General features: G+C 38.9%; 2 protein-coding genes across 7 annotated transcripts in view; one reads left to right on the forward strand and one right to left on the reverse strand.

The window, feature by feature from the left end:
• ICA1 (islet cell autoantigen 1) overlaps positions 1-13,507 on the reverse strand; it is a 68,406-nt gene extending 54,899 nt beyond the window's left edge. For 2 of the 6 annotated variants that reach the window (XM_085227495.1, XM_085227494.1), the window contains exons 1-3: positions 13,357-13,506; positions 4,175-4,220; positions 2,606-2,643 (exon numbers count right to left, since the gene is read on the reverse strand). In XM_085227495.1, coding sequence (XP_085083621.1) covers positions 2,606-2,622 — 17 coding nt within the window. In that variant the 5' untranslated portion in view covers positions 2,623-2,643; positions 4,175-4,220; positions 13,357-13,506. Of the gene's footprint in view, positions 1-2,605; positions 2,644-4,174; positions 4,221-13,356 lie in introns of all 6 variants that reach the window. The other 4 variants (XM_085227496.1, XM_085227497.1, XM_085227499.1 and 1 more) reach the window with 4 other exon arrangements.
• Positions 3,423-18,267, forward strand: LOC116216737 (uncharacterized). Its single transcript, XM_085226961.1, has 3 exons — positions 3,423-3,446; positions 13,190-13,742; positions 17,382-18,267. Exons 1-3 carry the CDS (start codon positions 3,423-3,425, stop codon positions 17,471-17,473), a joined length of 669 nt encoding a protein of 222 aa, XP_085083087.1. The 3' UTR covers positions 17,474-18,267.
• The last annotated feature ends 9,202 nt before the right edge of the window (positions 18,268-27,469 follow it).

A 27,469-nucleotide genomic window follows, 5' to 3' on the forward strand; every position in this document is an offset into this window, starting at 1 on the left:
GTTTAAGAGAGCACTAGTAGAACTGCAATTTTCATGCAATTTAAGCTGTGTCAGGATTTCACAAAGATCATTTAAAGAATATCACGTAAAGAATGAAGTTACACTTCTCATTGTCATTTTAAAAATTGCATAAATAAAAAAAGAATATTTGTCTCTTTTGAGAGGCTACGTGCAAAACAGATAGCTCACTTCTTTCACTGTGCAAAGAATAAGTGACAAATGTAGGTACGTAACTGATCATTTCTTTTTCCCCCCCACGGGAGGGAAATTTTTACTGGCAGATGATTCTGCATTGCATTCCTCTAGCAAAACCAATAAAAAAGTATAACATACAAACTGCATATTCCACAATATGTTTAAACCATATGAAGCATAGAAAATAAAGTCTCTCAATGAAATCTTGATCTCTTTCAAGTAACAGTTATTTCACTATTATTTTCTGCAGAAGTATGTGTCCTTTCCCCTATTGTATAAATTAAGATCTGCAAAATCACTGCAGCTTATGAGTTATAATTGGTTTGTAAAATGTAATATATTAAACACACTAGGAAAATTAAAGTCTTTGGTGCACATATTCCTAAAAAGGGAGGCAGTGCTATCCTACACAGTTATTAATGACACAGTTTGACCTTAAAAGGAACTTTTAAAAGTTTGACAGGGATATGCTATTTGGTTCGATTATTTCTAATCAGTTAATTAAGAGGCAGTCAGTCACCAAATGGATGATAAGAAACTTAACTGGAAATAAGCAAAGACAAAATTCAAAATGCATACATATACTGCACTTCTTGGCTTCATCCTCAAATTCTCACAAAAAGAGAAAGGTGTTCACTCATTTAACTCTGCCCAAGCACCAGCCCAAGGAGCTTTGTTTATGAATTTCATTAAGCTCAGAATAAAAGACTTTTGGTGCTACAGGACAAAATAAACAATGCATGCCAAACATGACAAATTTCATATATAGTTTTGCACAATCAAATCATTACACATACTCTGGCAACTTCAGCCTACCAAATTAGGTCAAACCCAGACTGACCTGACAGATGTAGCGCCTCTAAAAGACAAAATTTACAATATCTAATAAATGACAAGGACATTTAGATCCTTGCCAAATCCCCCTGCATTATGAGAAAGCTGAATACAATAGTTAGCTAATAAGAACAGTGTTATATTACCTTAAAGAAGAAAATAAATAAATAAAGAAGTAATGTGTATGTGGCAGTACTAAGGCCCTAGCTATGTGCCAGTTGTGTGTTTTAACCTGTGCTACAGCTGTGCAAATAACTGGTATCTCAGTTCAGTGGACAACTGAAGAAAACACCATAATTCATTTGATGTCAACCTCCCTTAATAGCTGCCTTGTTTGAGATCACTGGAAATTCTGATGACATGCTGGGAAGAATAAAAATGAGCTATTAATGCAAGGTCACAAAAAAAAAGTTCTGGGATTAATAGAGATTCCTGAATTAAACAGATAAAGAAATTGGAGGGAGATGAAGAACACAATCATCTACCTCAGACAAATTCAACAACTAATATCATTTGGAGAAATATCTAGCTCCTGCTTATTCTTAATGTGATTACACAAGGGTTGCTCATAAATCAATGCCTCCTATTTCAATATGTCAGCCCATGTCTTCAGAGGTGGATGCTGGTGGTATGGCAGTGGAGATTGTACCTCCTCAGCAATACCCCGTTACATGTTGTTGCCATGAGACAGATGGCACCAGAGGGGCAGTCTGACAAAATAGCATCTGATATGGAAGTGCGTATGAAGCAAAGGTGTGGAACAGAATTCCTGCACGTGCAAAAAGTGGCACCCAGTAACATTCATCGAGTCTATGCTGAATGTTCATGGAGACCAAATAGTGCCTGGTAGTACCGTGAAAGTTGGACTGCATGAACAACATTTTCCTATCAGTAACTCTGTCATAGTAATAGTAAAACCTCTGCTGGGGCAGATTTTTAAGAGCATGGCATGCAGATGCTTGTTCATCGCTGGTGAAAATGAACAGCTACTGGTGGTGACTGTGTTGAAATATAGTGTTTTATAGCTGAGAATTTGCTCTATCAGATAGTGTTATTATGTTCTTTGTATCTGTTATTTCCATGGAAATAAGCAGGAGGCATTACTTCCAGGGTGATCTACGTAAAGCTTTCATTATCTAATGAAATATTTGGTGGATAATTTTTACTGGTAGGCTTTTGCCAATATCTTTTAAAATGGATTTCATGTCAAACAATCATAGATATATTTAGGTTTCACTAAACAGTGAGAATGATCTAGTTTTATTTGGTTGTTGATAACTGATATATCCCTTGAAATAAGATGCCTTATATACTTCCTACCATTAGGTAGGAAATTTCTAACGCACGCAATTTTTATCTATGTAGTCAATTCACTTGTTTTTCCATTCTTCAGAAAATTGGCAGTTTTTCACTTGATATTTTTATTCTTTTTAAATAAAATATCTACTAGTGACCATATAAACACTAGATGCCAGAACATAATGCACGATAGACCCAAGCAGTGACAAGTCAGCACGCCAAACACCTCTTAGAGTAATACCTCTTTAGAATAATAAAAAATGACCAAGGCACTTACTACTTATGACCATCCATGTTTCTTATTTTCTTCAGACACTAAATGAATAAGAAATTATCAGTTAATACAAGTATCTTTAAAATATAATTCCCATGTTAGACAACAGAAACATTGCTTTTCCAGACCATGTTGTAGCATCTTGCATATCATGTTATGACAGAAGATTTTTCCATCTGCAGACCAAATGCTTTCCTCATATAACACACAATTCTCACCTGTATCTACGGCACACACATTTAAGTGGTGTTGCTGATTTTTATATTTTAGCAACCCTTCCAGACAAACAAGTTTACCTGGCATAAATCCAGCAATTTTAGACTCAGCAAGCCCAAAGTTTACATGGTAGGAATAATCCTCAGTAAAGTTTTTTTTTCCCTCTAGAATTTTAGTCACAATACAGTTCACTTGTTTCACCAATGCCCCACTGATCTACTTTTAAGAAAAACTAGCTTTGCCATGTCTTGAGCCATGGATGTGAAATCTAACTACCAGACAGTTTTTCTCAGAAGGGCACCATAATTCCTGTGAATGAAATATGATTTGCATGTGTTTGGATTTTAAATTTTAAAAGTTAGTATTTCGAGTTTGGATACTCAGTGAGCTGTCCAGATGGCATGCACATCATCAGTAACAGAGCACACTCCTCCTAGGTGAAATTTACAAATCAAGCCAGAGACTTCTTATAAAAAAAGAAGAAAAAAAAAAACACAGCAAAAACACAACAGAAAACAGCACCTGACATCTCCTCTGCTGCTTCCAGAGAGGACTGTAAGGTACTAATCTGGGAGAGAATGAACAGGGACTACAATGGGGAATCATGATTGGCAATTTAGTTAACAAGGTACTGCCTGAAGACAGTATGGCAAGCACTGAAATGAAATGGAACTGGCAGATTGCAGGGGTTCGGACACGGCTATGCAAACCTGAGAACTTCCTGCAACTGTGAAGCACATGTACTCCCATTTGCAACCAAACAGAGCCAAATCTTAGATTTTGGATTCTAGCCTCTCTGCTATCTGTACCTGTGAAACTTCCTGGCGAAGTTCCATAAGATGCTGGAAGATTATATCAGAGCAGGATATTTTCCTGAAATTCAATTTTCGTGAAGTGCTCATAAGCGCTGCAGGAGAGGTGCTGAGAAAATTCATAACCCTGTCTTCCAAGCAGAGTTAAATGGTAAGGCCAATGACCAAAGAACAGAGAGGAAGAAAGAACTGCTTTGGATTACTGTTTGATTTACAGCACTATCATGTCAAACAACATGCAGAATGGACAGCAACAGGCATGGCTTTGCTTTAGTTTTTAGAGTCACAAAGCACAGGCAATGTTAATTCCAGTTTTCTAATAGCTGTCTCGACTTTATTGTTTAAATACAGGTCCTCCTTAAGTCAACATGTGCAAGAGATAGGAACACGGGATTTGGCTTGATTACACACCCATGACTCAGTTATTGAGCAGCACGCTCGGTTTAACAGGAAGCAAAGAACAGCCTATCTAGGTAAAATGATACGCACATGATGTGGAACAAAGCGTAGCTATCAACAAGGGGAACAGGTCTAAGGCACTGACCTTAAATACTGTACACGCTCACCCTACTCTCCTAGAAACCAGCAACCTAAAAAAAAAAAAAAAAAAAAAAGAAGAGATAAGGTGACATTGAATTCTCATTTTGCAAGCACAGCTCACATTCTTTTTTCCTAAATATCTGACCTTATATTTGACTCTAAGGTCTTTCCAGCTGCGTTCCAAGTCCTACATCACACCCCTATGGCCTTTGTGCAGTATTTTTGCAGTTTTGAGTGCCTGAGAACTGTGTCAATGGTATGAAAATGAAGGCATGTGTGTCTGGACCCACTGTGTGACATGAAGGGACATAAGTTTGAAGCTACAAGGCCTGATGAGACAGTTCCATATGGCCATACAGGGTGGAGTCTTACCTATACTGGCTGCTATACTCCTGACATGCAGTATTACTCAAATCACACTGAAAGAGAAGGGTCCAAAGATCTTTAGGTGATATAGACATAAGCCTGCCAGGGAGATTGCAGCAGTTAAACAGTGGGAACCAAAAGCAGCACACTGCTCAAGCTCAGTCTCTGGGTCCCTTTTATTTCCAATGCAGAATCAGCTTTTGGTATGAATGAAAATTCAGGTCGTAGGGACAGCTCAGTGAGTGCTGGCCTTGAGTGAAAAGAACTGTGGTTGCTCAGAAAGAATCACGTGACTTTTGACCAAGGTTGTGGTTTATCACTTATAATATCCATCACAAAGAGTTCCTTGATACCATTCATTTTAGATTTCATAAAGAAATCAGTTATGTTTCAACCGAGTTTCGCTTCTCTCACTGGCTGGAAAACCAGAATGTCTGCTGCAATTCTGCAATTCTTTTAGCTGTTAATCGAGACCACAAAACTGCACAGATTGGGCCCCATGATCTTCACTTACACAGAACTTGTTACAAGTTAGATACACTTGAGAGATATTTACAGTACTGTATACTAATTTCATTTCATGTTTTAGCATCACAGTTTAGCTTTACTGAGATAAGAACAGTATTTATTAACACAGTCATTAAAATAAAAAAAAACAAAAAGGAAAACAGGAATATTTACTTATGCTGGATGTAGGTGGATGTAGTACTACAGGAATTCTTGTGTTTGTATCTGAGTGCAACTGCAAATGTACTTTCCCTGAAAACTGCAGTCAAAATTAACTTTTGACTTCATGTACTTTCAAATATAAAACTGAACTTAATTTGCCACAGGGAAGTTAATGTGAGAGACTCTAAGACTAAAAAGTGTTTTGGTAAATAATATTATACTGACCTGGAAAAAAAATAGCATCCACCACCCCACTGGAAAACATTTCATTCAGAAAGTTTCCATTACCTTTAATGATAAAGAGCAGTGCAACATTTGTTATCTCTGTGAAAGACATCTAACAAAAGATAGGGACACTCTGAATAATACAGAAGAAAGCAGCAGCAATCATAGGTGCTATGGATCTGAGGTCTTCTGACTACGTTCACGCACTGCTCGTTCTAGAAGTGCTACCTAGTGTTTTGAGACAGACAGATGCTACCTCAGCTTCAGTTTTAAACTTAAGCCTGATCCACAAGGAGTCTACCTGGAAGACAAATGATCACAGTGCTAGAACACCCATCTCTGTATGGAACCGGGGCCCTATCAGCCCTGCTGAACCCCTAAAGTTCCTCACTGGCCCTGAAAAGCCACAGAAGGCCTCAACACTGTGTTTTGCAATCCTCTGCATGTGGACTGGCACCAGAGCGGCCTGCATCCTGGCAGCTTGGGCCTGGCACAGTCACTGGCCTGAACACTGAAATTGCACCCAGTTGTTTCTAAGCTCAGCCTGGCTTTGAAAGGAGCACAGCTGCGTTCTCACTGCATGCTGCCAGAGCTAACAAGGTGTGCTGGAACCAAGGTTGCCCTGCACCATGGCATCTCTGCATCTGTGGTGGTTTGTCTAGGTTGTAGGCTATTTACCCACAAAGTATTTACACAAGTAGCCAAAACGGCTGGAATGCACTAAGAACTTCATAATATTCTTGACCCACTGCATCAAACTGCTTTCCTACCATGATATTTTAGTAGCCATGTTGCTGGAAGGAATTCACTTGCAAACGGCACTTCTGTTCCACATGACTATGGAAAATCCTCTTTCTTTGCACTGTTCCAAACCATTTCACTAGATCACCAACATTCTTCTCTGCAAACGGGAAAATGCTAGCTTGGTGTTTCGAATAATTAAGTCTTTAGCATTCCCTAAGCTTCCCTTCCAGTTTATTCTCTGCGTGACTCCCTTGCTTCTCTTTTTCAGTTTTATTATATTACTGTTTGCTGCAGCATGGGTTATCTGGTTTCCCAAGAGCTGAACAATATTATCTATTACATTAACATCACTCAGAAACATTTAACATTTACTGGAAAAGAAAAATTAAGAAGCGTCATGCGGCAAGGTGAAATTCAGATCTTAAAGCTCTCTCAGTTACGTGGAACTTTAAAAATAAATAAATCTTTTCCCCTCGTTCAAACATCTGTTCTTTGCTGAGCATTGCTTACGCAGCTCTTACACTAATCCTCAGTCAACAGATCCTATAGGAGAAAGCAGGAAGCAAGGGACCACGAACAGGAATCTTTCAACCATGAAGACTAAATCTAAAACAGTGGGGATTCAATCACTCCTTAGAACTAAGAGATGAGCTCAAATGCTTGCATAGCTGTTACAAGTGCTGATTTAAAGAGGAAATTTAGCATTCAAAACTGACTTAATGTAGTTACATAGGATGGTAGGTAATTGAACAATATATTCTTAGATGCATCTAGAAGCAAAAGAATGAAACAACAGAATGAGAGGCAGAGCAGAATTCAGCAAGCCTGACATGATGTACCCATGAAAAAGGACAGATAGGTTTGCACTTTTACTGATAGTTAGCACTATGCTCTCAGTTTACTGTCCTCTCAATGCAGCAGAAGTGTTCTGAAGGTTTTCTAGTTCCATCAAACTCTCCACACTTTAAAGTCCCCACGCCTTATAACTACAAGCATGGAAGAAACATGCATTGCAGTTGATTCACTTAAACGTTTGTATTAAAACAGTAATTTCCCAATAAACTTTTAGTACTGTAATTAGTACAGTAGCACTAGACAACAACAACAAAAAAATTTAGGAGTTCTACATGCAAGAGTGTTAGTTTCATTTACGTAAAATAACCTGATGAGAAGAAAATCTGTGATTTGCTTAGGAGAGGGCACCATCTGTGCTTCTTCAACAGCTATTGGCTGACAACCTGTCTCCTCTCCTCTGCTCCCTGAGAGCTGTGATCAAACCGAATCAAGGAAATGGGTCTCTCACTGCAAGAATAAGCTTAAGCAGGCCCCAGTTCTATCTTCTACGGCCTGTCTACAAACGCACAGACCCAATAAGTCAGGAGCTTCAAACCATGTATCACTTTGCCTTTTGCAAGCAAAATCAAACAGAGCGGCCTATGGCTCTAATTAGACACATTGTCAGCACGTGAAAATAGCAAAAACTGGGGTCAGGGTCTATATAGGCATTCAATATCAAGATTACACATAGCTAGAGTTATAATGCTTAGTCTGACTGCATGACTAGCTGCCACTGTAACTGAGATAAAATAAGTTAATGTTGATATGACAAATGACAAGATTTAATTTTTCCTCTAAAGCTCTTAACACTCACCACTGATGTTCTAATCCTGCTGAATCATCCACGCTTAGCTTTAAATCCGCACTTTCATTCTGTTAGTCTACTCACTGATGCATTTATTTATTACTTCAGAAAGTTTGCAGAACTGTTGTACAAGCGTGGCACTAGAGTTTCTCCCATCTACTACAACTTTTTGCCTATTCCTTTGCCATCAGATGCATCTTATGTATTATCCCCAACTTCTCAGAAGAATCTGTAGTCTTACCAGGGAGAAGATGTATAATCGAAATTACTCCTTCAATCCACTTCAGGAGCTGACATCTAAAAAGACGTTTAATGCATTTGTAACAGAAGCACCAGGAAAGCAGCAAGCTTTACACAGAGAAGGACTGCTGACACAAACTACATGGCTAAGTCATACAGAAAGAATGCTCCTCTACTTGGCTTCTCTTAGAACTGGAGTTTCATAGTCGTTAGTCAAACCATCAGGGAAACAGATTTACCAGCATACTGATTAACACTGTGCATGGGACACGGCACGTGATGCGAGTTTGTTGGAACCAATTTTCTCTTTCACTGCAAACACTTCTGAAACTAATACTTATTGATATGATTTACTCCATTTCCTCTTTTTCTCTACTGAGGCTTACAAAAGACTGACAAAAACTTAACATTTCTTTTATGTGTTTGTCTTGATCCTGTGAGGTCTCAAGACAAGAAATACTACCAACACAACTAGACATAGTTGCTTTGGTTTGCAAAGCAAACCAACCAGCCAACAACAGTGAACTCAAAATAGAAAGCGGAGCCCGTTTTACATTTAGTTGGAGCCTATATAGAATTTTTTGCTGTCTTTTTCAGGCTCATCAATTGCAGGGAGAATAAACCACAATAATAAGAGCAGGCACAATAAATGACCACGATTCTGTGATTGATGGCTTGAACCATCAGAAGTCACATATAAGGTATGAAGAAATCTGGAGGTCTAGGTCTTCGTTTTTTAACAATACCTGGGGACCTATTTGCATAGAATAGACCTAGCAAAATTAGCAGAACTTATTAACACTAAGTATGTAATGACCCACCTTTCACTGTGTATTAAGCTGATTGTTAGCTATTTCTACACAAGGCAGATGACCAATAGGTACTTCACTGAGTACTCTAAGAGTTACTTTATTCTGAAAACAATTATTATGCTTCTATTGTGGAATAATTATTGCAGAATGCACAATTAAAATAGGAAATTACTCTGCTTAGTTTCCTGATGCAGTTAAAATTGAGGATGACAGCCAGTGCCTCATTTCTTTTGTAATCATTTCAAGTTTTTCATTTTTCTATTCCCAATACGTATAATTTAACTAGAAGACAGTTGTGGATAAATACAGTAAATTTGGACATTAGAAGTTTACCATGCACTTATACCCAGAAATTGAGTATAAATATATCTGAGCTGCACTGCTTTCTGGTATTAAGAGTTGCTAGAGATAAGTTTCAGCTGACATGAAGATGTGAAAATGTGACAATGTCACTGAGTTTTTTAAACCTATTTTTGGTCCCATGTGTGTGTGCAAGGACCAGATCAATTGCTATCATTCCTCCTCCTTTTTTTTTTTTTTTTTTTTTTAAATATTGGTTCTATGTGCCTGCAAACTATACCAAAGAGTATTAAGTCATAAATTTACAGGCATGGGTAATCTCCATCTTCTCAGAGCACAATATATATTGAAATGAAACACAGAGCTGCTTTTTTGTTTTTTTAACAACTGAAAAATAAATTCTTTACAATAGTGTTTTATCTCAAGAACATAAGAACGGTAATGTGTAGTCACAACACGGTACGTGTAGTCTCAGAGCAAAATATTTCAAATAAGTGCTGTTAGACTCACAGTTGGCTGATCAGCAAGTAAACAATAGTCCTTTCCAGATAAACTGCACACAAATCTTTCACTATTTATATACAGAAAGACATAGATATTTAGACACACGTAAAACTCAGTTTAAAATGCTTCTGATTACACTGATTTTTCAGAAGCTGTTTGTGAAATAATACAAGAACAGCAAATAGTATCAGCTTGTCCTCAGGCAAAAGCTTCCGCTTGACTACTAGTTTTCCATTTATATCTGTGAGAATACTGAGCAAAGAATGTCCTTTAGGAAAGAACCGGGTAAGTACTGTAAATAAGTATTGAATGTATCTCACGGAAGAAGTTGAGTGGTGGGTCTAACATCACTCTGCAAATGAGCAAAACTGAGGATATATGCAGTCCAGTATTTAATCTCACTCTAAACGCAGATTCACTTCATTTCTCTGAAATTATTATCAAACTGTTTTGTAATATGCATTTGTTCTTCCAGCTTTAAAATCGTATTTTTAAATTTAGTGGCCAAATACTATTAAAGAAAGTGCCATATGGAATACCTGCTGTGTATAGTTTATAAAAGACAATATGAAGACAGTTTCTCTGACACGTTCTACCCATAACCAGTCTAGAGTGTTAATGTTAGGAACCCTTCCCTTTGTAGAACAGATGGAAAAAGCAGAGGATGTACGAAAACTCACAAAACCTTTTCCACACCTATGCTGTCATAAATATGGTTCTAAAGTTCAAACCAATACCTCTCTCATTTAGATGCCCTATTTGCTGACACTGTCAACACTCAAAGAGTCTGCCTCTTTCTTTCCTTTTCATCAGTGCACATGTCAGGAAGCAATGCTATTATACCTGAGGGGCAACAATGCAAGGCCAGAGAATAGGAAAAATAATCTTCTCTCTAATTCCTCAGATCTTTTCACATCAGTGGGTAAGAAATTTGACTAACAAATCAGGTATAGCATGCACAGCAAAACAAGAAGAGGGTGATCTTCTTTCACTACACTTTGAGTCAAGACCACGATCAATACAGTTTGCATATCCCTGACAGATGCACAGCTCTCTCAAACTCTGCTTTATTGCTCCCAGAGCCTGGCACACTTGCTGATTCTTTCCCAAGCAGTGGTGATGCCTACGAAGCTACTCACAGGATGGACCTGGGCACTGTTTCAGTGACTGGGAACAGACAGTTCCCAAGTTGACGTAAATGCTTGCATAACCGGTCAAAATGCCCCTCGTTTTGCCATGGCTTACAATAGCCGCAGGAAAAGCTACTGTGAGACTATTGCTAGAAACATGCAAAAGGTCAAATGTCTCCACTGCTCTTGACCACACGGTTCTTTGTTTAACATTCGGCACTCTCCAGGCTTTTGTATTTTAATGCTTCTGCATCACGTGGCGTAATTGTGTCTTTAGAGTGATTTTACAGTTAGGCAGCTGCAAAACATCCTGAAGAACCAACTTCAGAGCCATGCTGCTGGACAAGACTTTGAAAAAAGTATTAAAGTGTCTTTGAGGATATTTCTTGATGTTTAGCATTAGCTGAGATACCAGCACATTTTTCTGCCAACTCATACCAAAAGCTTTCAACACCAGTTTAAGAGTGACAAGAGCTGTTATTATTCTGCTCTTCCAGAAAATGTTACTTGGGAAATCATTAGAACAATTTAGCAGCCTTGTAAAGGGTGCAGAACAGAAGAATGGGCAACACAGGCATGACTACTAAAGGGAAAAAAAAAAAACACAGCCCTGTAATAGGGTTCAAAAGGAATTTTACTTTGCAATACGTGACTCTCAGCCTCTACTTCCCACAGTGATACAACCCTATGCAAAAAATAAAATAAAATAAATCGTAAAGAACTACTTTTTCATATGGAGAACTGATTTTCTTGAATGTGCAAAGCTTTAATAGTGTGTATATCTGAATCTCAGCTCCCATGCAGACAATAGAGGAAATTACTTTCATCTAAAAACACTTCTTTCATACTTAAGAAGTAGGCAAATTCCAACTGCAAGCAACTGACTTTTCACTACGCTGTCTTTTGAACCTTCCTGGAAACAACTGTTTCACATATGAAGCTTAAACAGTAAGGTAGCTTTAAACAAGGTTTGACAGCATTTAACTGCCACATCACCTTCAGACAAAACTTGCCATGGGAAAAACACAACTGGTTTTACCAGTTATGGCACTTCACTACACAAGAGATCCCCATAGCTTTACACTGAATTCCTTTCGCATCAGTATTAACTGATCTCAAATCATAAAGTCACTAAGCTTAAACCAGTAGGCTAATAGGGTATTCAAAAGGTAAACATCTAAATGAGACGTTCCTAGACTTCATGCTAAATTCTAGAATCAAAACTGCAGCTCCTCAGCTAGTGACAGGAAGAAAACACTATCAGGAGGAACTTCCACTCCCTGGAACTCCAAATGGAGTTGAAAAAGAGTAGATTACCAGGGAAATCAGGTGAAAGGCCATAGACAAATCTAGCCTACTATTTTCTCTGCCCAATGCATTGGAAAAGTGATTGAACAGTTTCAACAACAGCTTTGTTGGACCAGAACAGCTTACTTCCAAGAAATTTGATCTGGAATAAGAGCAAGTCCAAATTAAACTAGATCAAAATAGCAACAAACTCAAGGAGGAAGATATAGGAATAAAACATTAGGAAAAAAAAACAAAAAAAAAAAAACAAAAAACCTGAATAGGTGCTTCCCGGAAATAAATTATTGCCTTGCTCTACAGCAAGGCTTGTGGATAAAGGAAAATGGCAGGTAACCAAACAGAAAAACAATGCTCACACCAAGCTCCAGAATATCCACATGGTGTCACTTGGAATAGGAGGACTCCATGGTGCACGTCTGACATTGTCTCTCTCAGCTATAAATCAGAACTGGATGCACTGAGCCAAAACTGAATGCTCAAGGAGGACCCATACAGGCCCTGAGCCTACAGCACCAGGTGACAGGAGACTTATTTACACTTATTTACACTTGCATTTGGTGCTGAATGTGTACACAGTGCTGCTAGTTAAGAAAAGACCACAGTGCCCTTCATCCTCTCCTCTTACTAAAAACTGATTAACTAATTTTCTTCTTTTTATTCTAACCCAATGCATGAAATTGACAACTCTCACACACCAGTAGATGGATGCAGGTCTGGTTATCGAGATCAAACAAAATACAAGCTCTGAATGAGAATTATTCTGTTACAATTATTCCAGTGTCACCAGCTGTAGGTGCCCAGTGTGCACCTGACCATGCACAGGCACCAGAGGCACAGCCCTGGGGTCACAGTGGCGGGCAACCCGAATTTTAACCTGACAGCCCAGCAGCAAAGCCGGAAATCACGGAGGAGAAGCGGCCGTTTTCCTCCCCATCCTCCCCGCTTCCAGTGGGCACCGAGCCAGGGAGGATGTACGGGAGGAAGGGAGGCAGAAACGGATAAATGCAATAATCATGGTGAGATAACCGCCTGGCGGGAGGGAGGGGAAAGATGCCATCTTGCACCTCGCCGATTTTAAGCCGGAGGGCACCAGCGCCTCAGGCCCGGCCGCCGTGCCGCCTCCTTCCCCCCTAGGCGGGCGGGCAGCGGGGGAAGAGGCTGCCCGCCACCGGCAGCGGCCGGCAGAACCCGTTTCCCCGGCAGGTCCCAGCGCGGAGCCCGGCGGGACCCCCTTCTCCGCACTCACCTTGCCCGCGGCCGAGGAGCGGAGGGCAGGGCCGAGCCGGAGGCACCGCCGCCACCCCTCCAGGTGTTCCAGCGCCGCCGGCGTCACGGCGCCGAACGGAGCCGCCTCTGCCAGCCCCGCAGCGGGGCGGAGTCGCGCCGCCACCCGCCCAGCGGCCGAGGCGGGAGGGCGGTGGCTGCCCGGTGCCGGCGCCTGGGCCGGTCGGCCGTTTCCTGGCGCTGGGCTCGGCCCGCGCGCTCTTCCTCCTCTGTCCCGGCTGCGCCCGGAGGGAAGGCGGAGGGAGGGGCTCACGGACTGGGTCCGTCGGGGACTCTTCGCAGCGCCTCGGCTGAAAAGCGAGCGCCTCTCCTCACCCCAGCCTGTTGGGGCTGTGGGTACCGCGCGAGGTACGACGAGGAAATACTGAAAGGTGGTGACTGGCAAAACCGGCAGTTGTCATCAATGGAGTGGGATGGTCCTCCGAGGGAGAAAACAGGTGGCAGCCTTGGGACAGAGAGTGTGGGTTGAGAGATGGGGTCAGGAATGGGCTAGTAGGGATTTTGGAGTGGGCTGCTTCAAGAGAACTGGGTTTGAAGCTGAAGTCTGAGCCGGACATGAGGGGAGAAGTTGAGATGATACTTGAAAACAAGCTGAATAGTTGGTAGGTAAAAGGAGAAACAAGGGAGCAGCAAGAATGCCGGGGGGGGAATACCCCTCTGAAATGGGGCATCTTTAGCTGCCTTGAACAAATCTGTGAGTTCGATGCAACAGCAGCAATGGGAACAGGAGTGAGGAGGGAAGGTAGAATTGGTGGGGCCGGAGGAACAGGGTAAGGAGAGGATAGGAGAGTGCTGTAGAAAATGAGAAGAGAAACCAAAAGGAATGGAAATAAGGACGCTGATGGGGGGGAATACCTGCTGAACCTTACAGTGGCTTGAAGCTTTTGTGTCAGCGTCTTGGTGAGGTGTAGCTGCACCACCGTTGGGAGCCATACGTCTAATTGTAGAAATGCAAAACCTACAGCAATAGAGACTCACTGCCAGATAGTGATGGCTCTATAACCTGAGGAGTTCCAAGCAGGGCATGGGAGGTTGCGAGGTTTCCTCCATTACTCTGGTCAGAGCATGGACCCCAGATTATATCCAGGTGAGGTATACATAACACAGTGTGCTGGCAAACTGGAATGGGTTTCTGACAGGAAATAATGTTGTTGCTTTCCAGAACTGCAGAAACCTCAATAGGATAGCCTTTGTGTTTGTATCAGTAATACTGAGCAAATAATTTCATAGGAAGTGAGTTTCTTTATGGCAGTCTCAGTCTTGAAGAAGAAGGTATACATTTGGCATAGTAAACCTGCTTTCAGACATCTAACTTCTGTTTAGATTTTGTATGGTAGACAGTATTAGCTGTGCTGATCATCCAGAGCTTTTTAGATAAAGTACAGGAAAATAAGACATTTTTTGGGGTGTAGTTTATCTGTCTTTAGTTAGATGAATTTAATCATTCTTTGGACTAGAGTTCCCATGGAAATGATAAGGCAACAGGCTAAGGTGCATACACTTTCATTACAGGCATTACCCATTTAATCATATTAATTCTTGTTATTACAGTTTAGGAGAAGAAACTGTTCACAGAGTTACTAATGAGGGATGAAAAGTCTCTCTGCCATGAATGAGAATCTGAGATCACTTCAGCAAGATCTGAAGATTGGCATTGACACAGAGAACTCTGTGTCTTCTAATGGAGTTTATGTGTGCAAACCACCCAGACTGTAGAAGGGTGGAAAAAATAAATCTCACTGCATATGAAGTAACTTGTTATTTACCAAGATTCAAAAGAAGATTTTATTTGCTAAATTTGAATGTAATATTTTTGCTAGGTGCACCAGAGTGAGGAAGGAAGGCAAGTAGTCCTGAAAAATCCTAGATTCTGAAAAACATACTTTTATAATTTAGGAACTATTTTATGCCAGCAGTTGTGTATTTGTATGAATATATCTACAATGAGGGTCTTAGATTGGCTAACTTCTGTTTACATGAGGCTAGCATTTTGCTAGCTGCAGATACTTTTGGAATTATCTGTCTTAATCTTTTAAATTATTGTCTGAGATCACGTTATAAAATTAAATGATTAATTTTAAATCTGTTTTCTTTATGATGCAAGCATTTCATAGTCTTTTAGTATGTTTCATATGGCTTATCCCTAGACATGAATGTTATAAATATAAGCAAGTGCCATCTGGTTGTTCTAGCACCTTTCTTATCTCCCATGGAGTTATTTTTAGTGCAGCCGAAATACAGAAAAGAGTTACTGCAAATGATGCATGAAATAAGGTTTACCCACTAATTTTCACAAACTTTGTTCTTTAGCAAAGCTGAATGAATACATAAAAAAACTTGAAGCATGGTGCTATGTGCATTTTGTTAATAACATTTTTTCCCATTAGAGCATCAAAGCGCTCTTGTTGCTCACCTCAACTAAACAATTGATCCACTGACCTTAAAAAAAAGTCTGGACTCACCATTTTTTGCTGATTTGTAGAACACCATATTCATTTGCAAACTGATTCCCTGAGCAACACTGTGAAAATTACTGGAAGATGCAAGTAAAGTACAGCCTTCTGAGATATAACTATTGGACATACCAAAGTTGGAATGGTCATGGTTTACTGGGAGACAGCCAAGCCTTCCATCATGCAAACCTAGAGCTTTTGTAAGGGTGAACTGCAATAAATATTAGCCCACTTCTAGTAATATCTTTTCTGTATCTAAGCCTTATGTTACACTGTGTCCCAGATCCATTTAATTTGTAAAAGGATAAATAAAGTTTGGAGTCATGTGTTGAGTCAGTGACACTCACCTTCCTGTCCTGTTTACTGTATTTCTTTGCTACTAAAGCATACCATAAGGTCACGCTCATCACTTAATTTGTTACATTCTAACTGCATCTGCATTCAGTGTTATCTGTATAGTATAATCTTACAAACACGCAGGTGATTTTTTCTCCAGATGATGACCTGAAAGATCCCTTCCAACTCAGACAGTTCCATGAATCTATGAATTAGTTACTTAGGAAATCTATGTAGAATCAGATATCTAAGAAACGGCAGTGAAAGTTGCTCATCTTTTCTGAACTAACATTATTAGTTGGTGGTTGAACTCTCACACTTGCCGTATTTTTAAATCTTCCCGTATCTCTTCATTTACCTTCTGGTTCTCATCCACACAAGGAAGAACAAACATTTCACGCTGCATTCTGTGAAACAGTACTTCCCTTAAATTCAGTATGGTTCCTCTATATGAATGTTTTTACTCTTTTCTGTGATCTCTGATCTGTCTAATGGTCTTCTGTCTTGACACACTGCTTGCAATGTCTGGAACATCATTGCTGTTTATAAATGGCATTTCAATCTCTAATCTGTTTTCAAATTTCTTAGTAAAATGTGTCTATCCAGCTTAATCATGCTTAATTTTTCAGTTAGCCTTCTGCTTTTCTGTATTAATTTCTGTAGTTAGATAATTTAGCTCTGTAGGGCATTTAATGTGTATTGTTTGTGTGCCAGCCCTGTAGATAAAAGGCCAGAAAAAAAGTAGAGCATATTCATTTGAGCAGTAGCATCATGAATGCTAGAAGCCAGCACATACAGGAAGAGCTTCTGGAGAGTATTAAATTCCTACTTAGAAACAGAGGCAAATGTAGACCAATTCTAGTCATCAGTTGAAGAAATTATGTAAGGTAATGTAAGGACTACTTGACCACTTCTATCTGTGGCAAACAGGATTACAGCTTAGTTATCTGCTGAAAACCTTTATCCTATTGGCAGCTTCAGAGATCACATAATTATTTGTTCCCATTTCATAAACTGGAAAATGCATACTAGGATACTGATGTCCCAGAAATGATTTGGAATTAAAGGACTCCAGACTGGAGTGATGCCAGCATATCTGAAGTTCAGAGTTGGACCCAAATTCTGACAAATAGAAGAGGGTCAGCCTGAATAGTACTTTTCACAGTTTATTAAGTATTACTTTCCTCTACTTCTGCAGGCTTAACATGGAACAGGTGTGAGCACAGGGATTTGCCTGGATTTTTCTGCATGAAGGATTGGTTTCACAGTAGATACTGTCCAAAGTCCTAACTTTTAATGTTGCTGTCCAAATGGAGATTAATGAAGGTATTCTTTCATGTAATTCATTATCCCTGAGGTGTACAATACTTCTATTTCCTCTTGTCTGTCTGACAGTGAACACTATTCTTATTGAACTTTATTCCACTATCCTACACTGATACTTATGTAGTTGTCATTATCAAACTCCTTGAATACTCTCCTCGATGCATCCACAAGAATTTTTCCATTTAAAATAAAAACTCTTGAAACAATTAAATTATTGAAATATTTTTGTCCATTAAGAATGTCACATCATTTTTAAAGATCTACTGGAGATGTTTCATATGTTAGGCTATGAATAAAAGTCTATTAAAAAAACTCTAACAGCTGTTGTGCTAGGAGTTGTAGACACTGCATGCTTTAACAAGTGTGAGAATAATTCTGTGTCAAAAAATAAATCTTGTGACATAAACTATTGCTTGCAGCAACAGAGTCTGATGTACTTTTAACTACTATCTTCTTCTATTATAAAATTCTTATATTATAAAAGGTATTCCAGTTTAATTTTCTGAAGAGGTATCTTTAAGAGATATTTGTTACCATTTAATACTGTGGCTTGTTACCTGAAATTCCTACTGAGAGCATCCTCAACAATCCAAACTGCTGTTCATTTAAAATATTTTATATCTTCCAAAATGTGTCAGTGTTCAATTTTGTAAAGTATTCTAAAATCTGCTTAAAAAATGAATTAAAATGAAGTCATTGTGCTTGAAAAGCTTTGCCATGTGTGACAAAGGATTCTTAGCGTTAACACTGAAATAAAACCAGACATCATGTAATCTCAGATTTGAACTGGTTATATTATATTCTCCTTTGCTATATAATCTCTGTGCCCTCCAAGGCAGTCTGATCTGGCTGGTCAAAGATAACCACATTAAGATAGATGTTTTTCAGTTACTAGAGGATAGATGACATAAAGTCTTTATGTTATTTTTACAATCTAATAGAAAAAAAAATCTGTCATTGCCTCAAATTGAAGAAAAGAACATTACTGGAATTTCATCTCTTAATATCCTGAGATTTCCTATTTGAGGAAAATACCTTTAACAATCTTTTATTATTATTATTATTTCCTTATCTGAATAGGAGTTCTGGAGATTGCTATTCTAAAGATACTGCTTAGTGCAGTATATTTTTTTTGTGAAGTGAAAAATATCAATTATTATTGAAAATTTTGTTTCCAAAATTTTTCATATACCTTTGAAAATCACTTCAGGTTGCCATAGGAATAATGTTAAATTAGACTAAAAAAGAAAAGGAAAGTTTTATGTGTGCTTTTAAATAGAGAAAGTATTCTTCAAAATACTGCAACATCTCTTACTGAGCAATGCAATGATTTTTAATTTTTTTTTTTCCTTCTCTTGGAAACAACATAGATTATTTGCCCCCCCAGGAGACAAGCTGTACTCACGTAGATCCAGTACCTTCTGTTTTGCACTGCTCCTTTTTTTCTACTGCATACATGTACATATATATCACATAACTAAACATGAATAGGTTTCTTGCATGTTATTGATGACATTATCTTCAGTTTGATCCTGTGAGAAGCCTTTCAGAATGTTTAACAAAGCTGAAAATGTCATAGGCAATTAAACTGTTTTGCTCACAGGGTTGATGTATCATAAATCAACTCATTCTTGCTAAAGAAGAAACATTATTTGGACTACATCTTAAAAAAATGTTGAGATTCAGCTTCTATCAACAAGTAATAATGTTCTCTACAGCATATTTTAACAAATGGATTTGCTATGGTTAAGTAGAAGTTTAGTGCTTGAGCCATTTAAACATTACTTTTGGGAGCTACTAGTCCAATGCAAGTCTTTATTACTTCTATGGCTACTGATTCAACTTCCACTAGTCTTTCTGTTTACTTAATCTTAGAGTCACAGGCCCAGTGGGCCCACTTCAGTCCATCGGAAATATGAATATATTTATTTGATTATTTTTTCAAGAGTTCCTTAAAACCAAAATGCAATCTAAATGGTCTAAAATAAACATTAGTACTCTAACCCAAACTAAACCAAGATTCATTTAGGATACCTATAAACTCTTCTCTAATGTTAACAATTCTCTTTTGAACCAGGAAAAACAATACAGAGCCAAATATTTAGGTTGAGTAATGCTGAAGACATTGAACTATTCAGCTGCACCAAACATGAATTACGAAATAGGGCTAATAATGTAAAAAAATCAATTAAAACCTCTTCCCTTCCTTCTGCTTTTATATCTCCCTATATGAACCTTTCTGAGAGCTACAGATGAGTGTGTATAATCATGAGTATCTTTATTAGTCATTGATTGCAGGCCTCCCAAGTTACTGTGTCTCATGGCAGGGAAGGGAATTATGACCCATGGTAAAAAAAAAGGCTGAGTGAACATCCTTGGAGAAAAACTCACTGATTGTATGCAGATGCATTAGATTGGAACAAGTGCCTGGAGAAGCTCTGAAATCTCCTTGGATTTATTCAATATTTGGCTGGAAAAAAACCATATAATTTGTCTTATAAATGTAATTTGAGTTTAAAATTATTTCTAACTATGAATTAGACCCTAATTTGTACTGGTGGGTTGAGCTAGAAGGCCTTCCCAGATGCCTTTCAACCTGTATTTCTTTCTGTTATTCCATGATTCCAAAAGTACTTATTACCAGCCGTTAAAGATAATTTGGTTAGCTGCTATAACCCATTTAGCTACGAATCCTATCAGTATTGGATGAATATCAGCGTACACATCTTCCCTCCAAGATTGCAGTTTACATAAGCAAGACACCAAGTTGCATTTTCATACCTGAACCTTTTTTTTTTTTTAAATGATTCTAAGAAAACAACTGCTCTGTTTTTGTTTTTGTTTCTTTTTGAAGGAGTTAGAAAATGGCAAAATAATTTTCTTTCAATTGGAAAAAAAAAAAAAAAGCATTTGTGCTCACTATGGAACCTTGCCAAGGAATTTAGGGTTGATTTGCTGCTTAACATGCATGTATCTTAACTTTATAATAAACATGCATAAATTTCAGTGTTGTAGATATATATGTAATATATCTACATATGTATGGGTAAACATACTTTCTCCCTGTCATCATAGCAGATCCAAATTCTTCTATTACATTGCTTTGAATGTGAAGTGAAAATGAAAAAAACTACCAAAAGGCATTCAAAGGTCCTTGATGTACCAAGCATGTCTGGCCTGGCAAGGAGAATCACAAAGAGGTCAATAGGTCTTGCTTTGGTAGAATTTATACTCAGTGGGAATTGGATGGAAGTCCTGATGTTTGACCTAGATAGGAGAGAGATTAGGTGCTGTATTGTGGCATTACAACCAGCATGTCCTTATAACATGAATTTTTGTTTCCTCCATTTTAATACTTGTGACAAAAAGGAGAGTCCATAAGGCCTTTGTTGCCAAGGGAAAGTACTGCTATAATGTTGCAAGGAAACACTTGCATTTTAAGACTTGTTCTCTCCATTGTTCTGAAAAAAAAAAAAAAAAAAAAAAAAAAAAAAAAAGCCCTATTCATTTACATCACATAAAAGTCCTCTTTTCTGTTTCAACAAATGAGTGTGGACATGCTATTCTGTCTTCTGTCAAACTTACAATCTTTTATACTCTTTCAGGGAAGATAAAATTTTCTAACTCTATCACTGGAAAGCAGTAGCATATTAGAATGAAAGAATTATTCAATTTTCTTCATAATGGCTCTTTAAAAAATTGTAGGCTATGATTATTTTGCAATAATGCAGACTTAAATGATAGAAAACTTTCATCCATAATGACAAACATCTCATCTTAGGTATTTTCAAGTAAGATTTAATAAATTTAATAAATTTCTCTTCCCGTGGCTGATATTCATTAAAGGACCTCATAATTTCTAAACTCCAGTCTGCTGAAAATAATGAAATTAGATCAATAGAGTTATGTTTAATGGCTTGTGTTATGCAGCTCATCTGAAAAAGCTCTAAACGTACATTTTCATAAGGTCTGCATTACTCAACTCATTGACTATAGTGAGGTGATGAGCTAATGCTGTTATTTTTAGTTCCTGCAGGCTTTATCCAAGGCATGTTGGAGATAAAGAGCTAGAAGGAATGACTGCGCTGAATGTGGAAGTAGAATGCATTATGAATGATTATAAGTTCTCGTTTTCGGGAATGAGAGTTAGGCAGTTCTGAGTAGTGTTGTAATGGCAATTTCCTCATTTTAAGAACTCCAGTTATTAGGTTTGGGAATGCTGCCCACGTTCACATTTCCTCAGAATATATTGATTGGAAGGAGCAAAGAAATTGCCCTGCTGAACTGGGCCTGTATGTTGTCCTGTATCTTGCCGTGGCCAACATTAGGAGAACATGCAAAGAAACGTATGGGAGCTAGTTGGAGTTCACATGTAGGTCTCAGTGTAAACTCTGATCCCTCACTTTAAGACTGTAACAGTGAAGTTTTCTTCCTTCTACCAATTTGTTATTTACATTGACCACTGTAACTCTGATAACCCTTAGGATTACAAAGAGGTAGAATGGAAGCTCATGTTACCACCACATTTTGCTTATTTCCTTTCTAAGAAAATATCAGTATTTTCAGACTCCCTCTGTTTTCTTTTCTCTTTTATTCTCTTTCACTCTCCTCAGAGCCCCTGTAAATCAGCAGTGTTCTTCTCAAGACCGGGATCAGATGCACACCCAGTGCAGGGAGAAGGTCACTTCTGTGGGTCATCTCACAACCTTCTAACACATGGTGGTTTTATCCAGCCCTTTCCTATGCCAGCTGCCAGTTTGTCCATTTTCATGAAAACAGATACACATAAAACAAAAGCTTATCTTTTTTTCCCCTTACCGTGAAGCCATTACTGACTTTATTAACATGGTGCTGTGAGAATACCCAGTCATCCACTTTGATCAGTATTCCCTATACTTCCCCACCACCTTCTTTGCACTTCATTAATTCTGTTTCCAAAATGTAAAACTCTTAGAATTTTTAGGTTAATCTCAGCGGCATAAAGGAGTAGTGAATTTGGTAAAGTGCTTTGAATTCCTATGTACAAGGTACTGTGCAGAGAAACTGGAAAATGATAACATTCTAAAATTAGTCAGCTGGATTTTTTTTTTATTCAAAGGAGATTGAGGCTGGTCCAAAGAAAGTCCTTTTCAGTGATGTTTCTTTACTCTTTCTATCTTTGTGTTTGTAAAGACGTTTGCAATTTATATGAAGAAACTGGTCAAGATCTTCTTAAAGGACCTTGCTGGCTCAAATCCAGAGTGTTCTAAATAATTAGAAAAGTAAGTATGGGGATGTGCAGGATATTTTCCAAGGCACAAAGGACAATTAGGTAACCAACTCCCAGGACAAATCTAAGGCTCACTGCAATCTGAGTCACTTAAAAATCCCATACCTTTGTAACTTTATGCACTCTGAAAAGTCTGAAAAATAATAATAAAAATGAACAGAGAGCTGGAGATGTAGATTGTATCAAGATGAAAGACTCATAATTACAGCACAGGAAATGGCAGCAGATTATGAAAGATCTTTGGCCTGAAATGATGTAGCAAAAATCTCTAAGCATCTGGTTAAAGAGGCCTATTAACAAGTGCCTGATTTTCTGCAGGCTGCCATGTTATCTTACATGGAACATTTTCAGCAGATGAGAGCAAGCAATAGTAAGACAACAACTTTGATTTTTCTTTTGGTAAGTATTGGGAAATAGAAGACGGTTTGAATTTATTAAGCTGGTGCTCCATAGCAACTGCTCAGTAAAAGCATTTTTTTGGGTATGTCTAAAAAGGACAGTATGGCTTACAAGAATTGCCTGGTCTTGTGCTGGCCTGCATCTGTGTGTAAATGCTGTACCATGCACAAAGGTGAGCAGTGTCTGTTTTGTCAGACTGTGCTATATTCAGGTAGGCATGGCCTTGCTTCCAGGTTATTAAAAGAGGGGTAGCTAATGCAGAGGCAGAACATTTGAACACTGCTCTGGTTCCAGTGCTACCCAGGTCTCCTTGCTGCATCTGTGTTCTCAGCATCCCAACTGCATGGTGTAAATGCCCAAAGTGTAGATAAGATTTCTATGTTTACCCTAAGTTCATTAGTGTGATTGCCAACACACACACACAAAAAATATATAAATATATATATATATTCACCAGAATTGTCTATTTGATTTGATTCAACATTATTCTAGTCTGCTTTTACATTCATTTCAAATTATATATGCTCATAATAACTTGCATAAGAAATACACATATGTTTTAGTGTTAATGAAATCAACTTTTTTCACTTCTCAGGTCCATAAATTTGGATGTGGTGAAGCTGAATTGACATTAAAAATATGACAGAATTAATCAACTCCATTATTGCATTCTAACATACAAAGAGAAATTCCCTGTATGGAATGTCAGTATGGCTTTTTTTTGTGTGAGATTGTATCTTTAATAATAAAACTTATTTTTGCCTAGTTCTTTCATTATATAAAAGGAACAGAAAAGAAACTTGGCAAAAAAATTGTAATGTAATATAATAATATAATATAATGTAGTATATATATAAAAAAATCTATCAGTAAAGCCCTAAATGGATGGCCTTATTTATATGACAAATGTTGCAAAGCTATTTTCAGTGAGTTGACATTTGCCACACTATTTATAATTTATTAATAATGTTGTTGTAAGTGTTAGCAGAACAGCTGTATTGCTTGGGCACTCAGACATCCTGATAATATATGGTCCCTTCTGTATAACTATGATGTAAATAAAATGAAAAGCAATCTCTGTCTCTACATAATCTTAGCAGGCTAGGCAGAAAAGGATAGTAGAAAATGAGTATTATTACAGAGAAACGAAGTGACTTATCCGTGGTCCCATCAGATGTGAGGAAGCTGAAAACAGAAGACAAGTCTCTCGAGCCTCAGCCATCTGAGCCTCGGTCTAGTGGTTTGTTTGTTAGTCTAATCTGTCACTCACATACTCCTTTAACCCACCTAATTGCAATCTGCACCAACCAAAATTTAACAGATACATTTTAAAGGCTATTTTTAAGTCCTGGTTTGCAGAGAAAATTCTCCGTATTCACAGGCCTGTGGTGATAAGAAAACACTAACACAGTCTCATAGGAAAATTAATTTTTAGGAGGTCATATAGATATATGCTGACACTGATTTACTTGTGACAGTAGCGAGCTTCATGTTAAGTGTGTGCTTACAATTGGTTTGCACATCTACTTTGACCATATCCTGTGGGACAGGGTGCTGCTCTGATTGGTGGTTATGCTGACTTCAAAAAATGTTTATTGGGGAGTATTACTGCAATTATTTCTGCTTTATTTTAAGTGAAGAAGCCACTGAATTTCCTGTCTTTCTAGTGTTAGGCTGGACGAGGACCAAAGAGAATTTTAGCTGGGCAGCAAAAGGGACTTGCCTCAAAACTGACCACAAATTCAGGGACTGATTCATCACTTAGTTGCAGTTGTCTTCCTGAAAATAAACATGAATGTAAAATTAAAGAAACAAGGAAAACTGAATGTAGTCCTGAGTAGAAGTGCTACGGGAGAGGGGAAAGAACTTTTGAGCAGATGATTTGCTGGAAAGACAGAATGGGAAATTTATAAGTGAGAAAACCTTCCAATACATTTTTTTACTGATTTCCGAGAATTTTTAATTTATTATTATTATTATTATTATTATTTTGTGTATTCATTTGTTATGAAAGGGATGAGTCGGGTACTACATTTCTTTTTTAAACGAAACAAGATGGCTTGGATCTTAGCTGACATTTGGAGTTTTTGTCGTCAGTGTAAATCAAAGGATTTTAAGATACGGGAGCCAAGAGACACTTTCTCATTAGGATAAGCCAAAAAATGAGCTAGAGGTCTGTGAAAAAATGGCTGCAAATCCCAATTTTGAAGTATCACTGATCAGGATGATGGGCAGCATCCCTGGGAACTCAGTGTGCTGGGAAAATTCCAGCAGAGCCTCGCAGAGATAAGGAGCCTTTCAGAAAGGAAACTGCACAAGGATGGGGCTTCTTTTTCTTTTTCTTTCTTTCTTTCTTATTTTCTTTTTTTCTTCCCCCCCCCCCCCCCTAATTTATATTTGTCCTTAGCATACAGAGCGTGTTACAGCACTTTGTTTTCATAAAGCTGTACCCTAAAAGAAACATTCAATGCATTTTCAGTAAACACTACCATAAGATATGTTTTTGGATGTTATGACACAGTGATAGCTGGCATTACAAAGCACTGTCTGTGTGGTGTGGGTGTGCTGAATGAAAGCCTGTACAGAATTTGGTGCGAAGAAAATGAATCCCTCAGAAATAGGCATTGATAAAAGCACGGGGAAATCATAAAGGTAATACGGACAATATTTCCCTTTTGGAGAAAAGCATTATAAAATGTGGCTGCCAGCTATGAGGAACCCTGGCTTAGCTTATGCAGACGCAAATGCTACAAATCCTGCCATATTAATTGGATTTCTCCCGGGGAAGTTGTTCCGTCCCTCATTCACCTGGTTACAATCCAGCTGATGCAGCAGTCGCCATGGCAACGACTGCTTCAACGTTTGAACCTATACAGATATTGCTGGGTACTGCCCTCAAGAGAGAAATGCTGTGGGTGGGAACTGCGGGATCGCCGCGAGGCGGGAGCGGCTCTGCGGGGTGAGGCTGACACCTGGCGGCCGCCTCTGCGCCGTTCGGGCCACGTCCGGCCTTGTCTGAAACGGGCGGTTCGGTTCATCGAATCAGGGTATCTCGGGTTGGAAGGGAACTATAAAGATTGTCGAGTCCAGCTCCCGGCTCCACGCAGCGTCATCCCAAATCCGAACCCTATGTCCGATAGTGTTGTCCTAATGCTGCTTGAACTCCGGCAGCTCGGGGCCGTGCCCACCGCCCTAGAACCCTTTCCCTAACCCCACGTGTCCCTCCCCTGACACAGCTTCATGCCGTTCCTTCGGGCCCTGTCGCTGTCACACGGCTCAGCGCTGCCCTTCGCTCCCTGAGACGAGCTACAGCCGCCGTCAGGCCTCCCCTCAGTTCCTCTGCTCTGCGCTGAGCGCACACAGGGACCTCAGCTGCTGCCCGTGTGTCTTCCCTTCTAGACCCTTCACCATCTACGTACCTTTCCTTTGGACACTCTCTGATAGTTTTATATCCTTTTTGTACTGGAGTGCCCCAAACTGCATGCAGTACTTTTCCTGTATATTATAATTGTTCCATGGAGCTCGTGGCTGATGTTGCACAATAAAAAACATATCATTAGAAAATCAAATATGCTTCGAATTGGAGCTTTCGATTCTAACATCCCAGCTAGCTCATTCATAAAGTCTGATGTGTACAAAAAATTCAGTGGTGAACACTGGCCAGTTAGGCATGCTGCTGGACTTTGATTTCAGAGTGAATCAAGCTCTTTACATTTCTTTAAAATTAAAGGGTTTTTTTTTGTTTTTTTTTTTTTTTTTGAGGCAGAGAATGAATATGTAGCAAATAATCTCTTCTAGGCAGAGCCTATCTGAAACTTATGGCTTATTAAGCATCATGCATATGACCAGTGTTTAAAAATACCACAAATAAATCCAGCGAGAGGACGCACATAAATCCTCAATGCTATCTATTCTTCAGGCACTAGCAAGGGCACAGTGAAATCGTGGGGGAGCTGCAGGTGCACCACAACGCGGGTAATTCCTGAAAGCCTTGTGCCTGTCAGCTCCCAAGGGCAGACAGAACATCTCAGTGCCACGGAAAGGATTTCTCCAATGACAAGTGGTTTGTGTGTCTCCTTTGTGGGGGTACAGCATAAACTCCCTCTATTTAGTTTGGTAGCTGATGGGAGAGAGAGAGAGCGGAGCTTTAGCTGCCCTCCCTTCTGCTCCATTTTCCTTTGAAAAGTGTTCTGCTGCTGGCATTATTAACTCTGAAACTCCCCATACAGCTGTGGGCTGCGAGGACTGGATCTCCTATGCGACCATGGAAGAAGCACAAAGGTTTCCTTGTG

Source organism: Meleagris gallopavo, chromosome 6 (genome assembly GCF_905368555.1).
Source record: "Meleagris gallopavo chromosome 6, MGAL_WU_HG_1.1, whole genome shotgun sequence".
Classification (NCBI taxonomy): Eukaryota; Metazoa; Chordata; class Aves; order Galliformes; family Phasianidae; genus Meleagris; species Meleagris gallopavo.

Coding starts and splice junctions, on each gene's coding strand:
- LOC116216737 (XM_085226961.1), top strand. CDS start 3,423: ATGATTGGCAATTTAGTTAACAAG. Junction 3,447..13,189: donor TTGGCAATTTAGTTAACAAG/GTACTGCCTGAA, acceptor GCCGATTTTAAG/CCGGAGGGCACCAGCGCCTC. Junction 13,743..17,381: donor GGCTGTGGGTACCGCGCGAG/GTACGACGAGGA, acceptor CTACTTCTGCAG/GCTTAACATGGAACAGGTGT.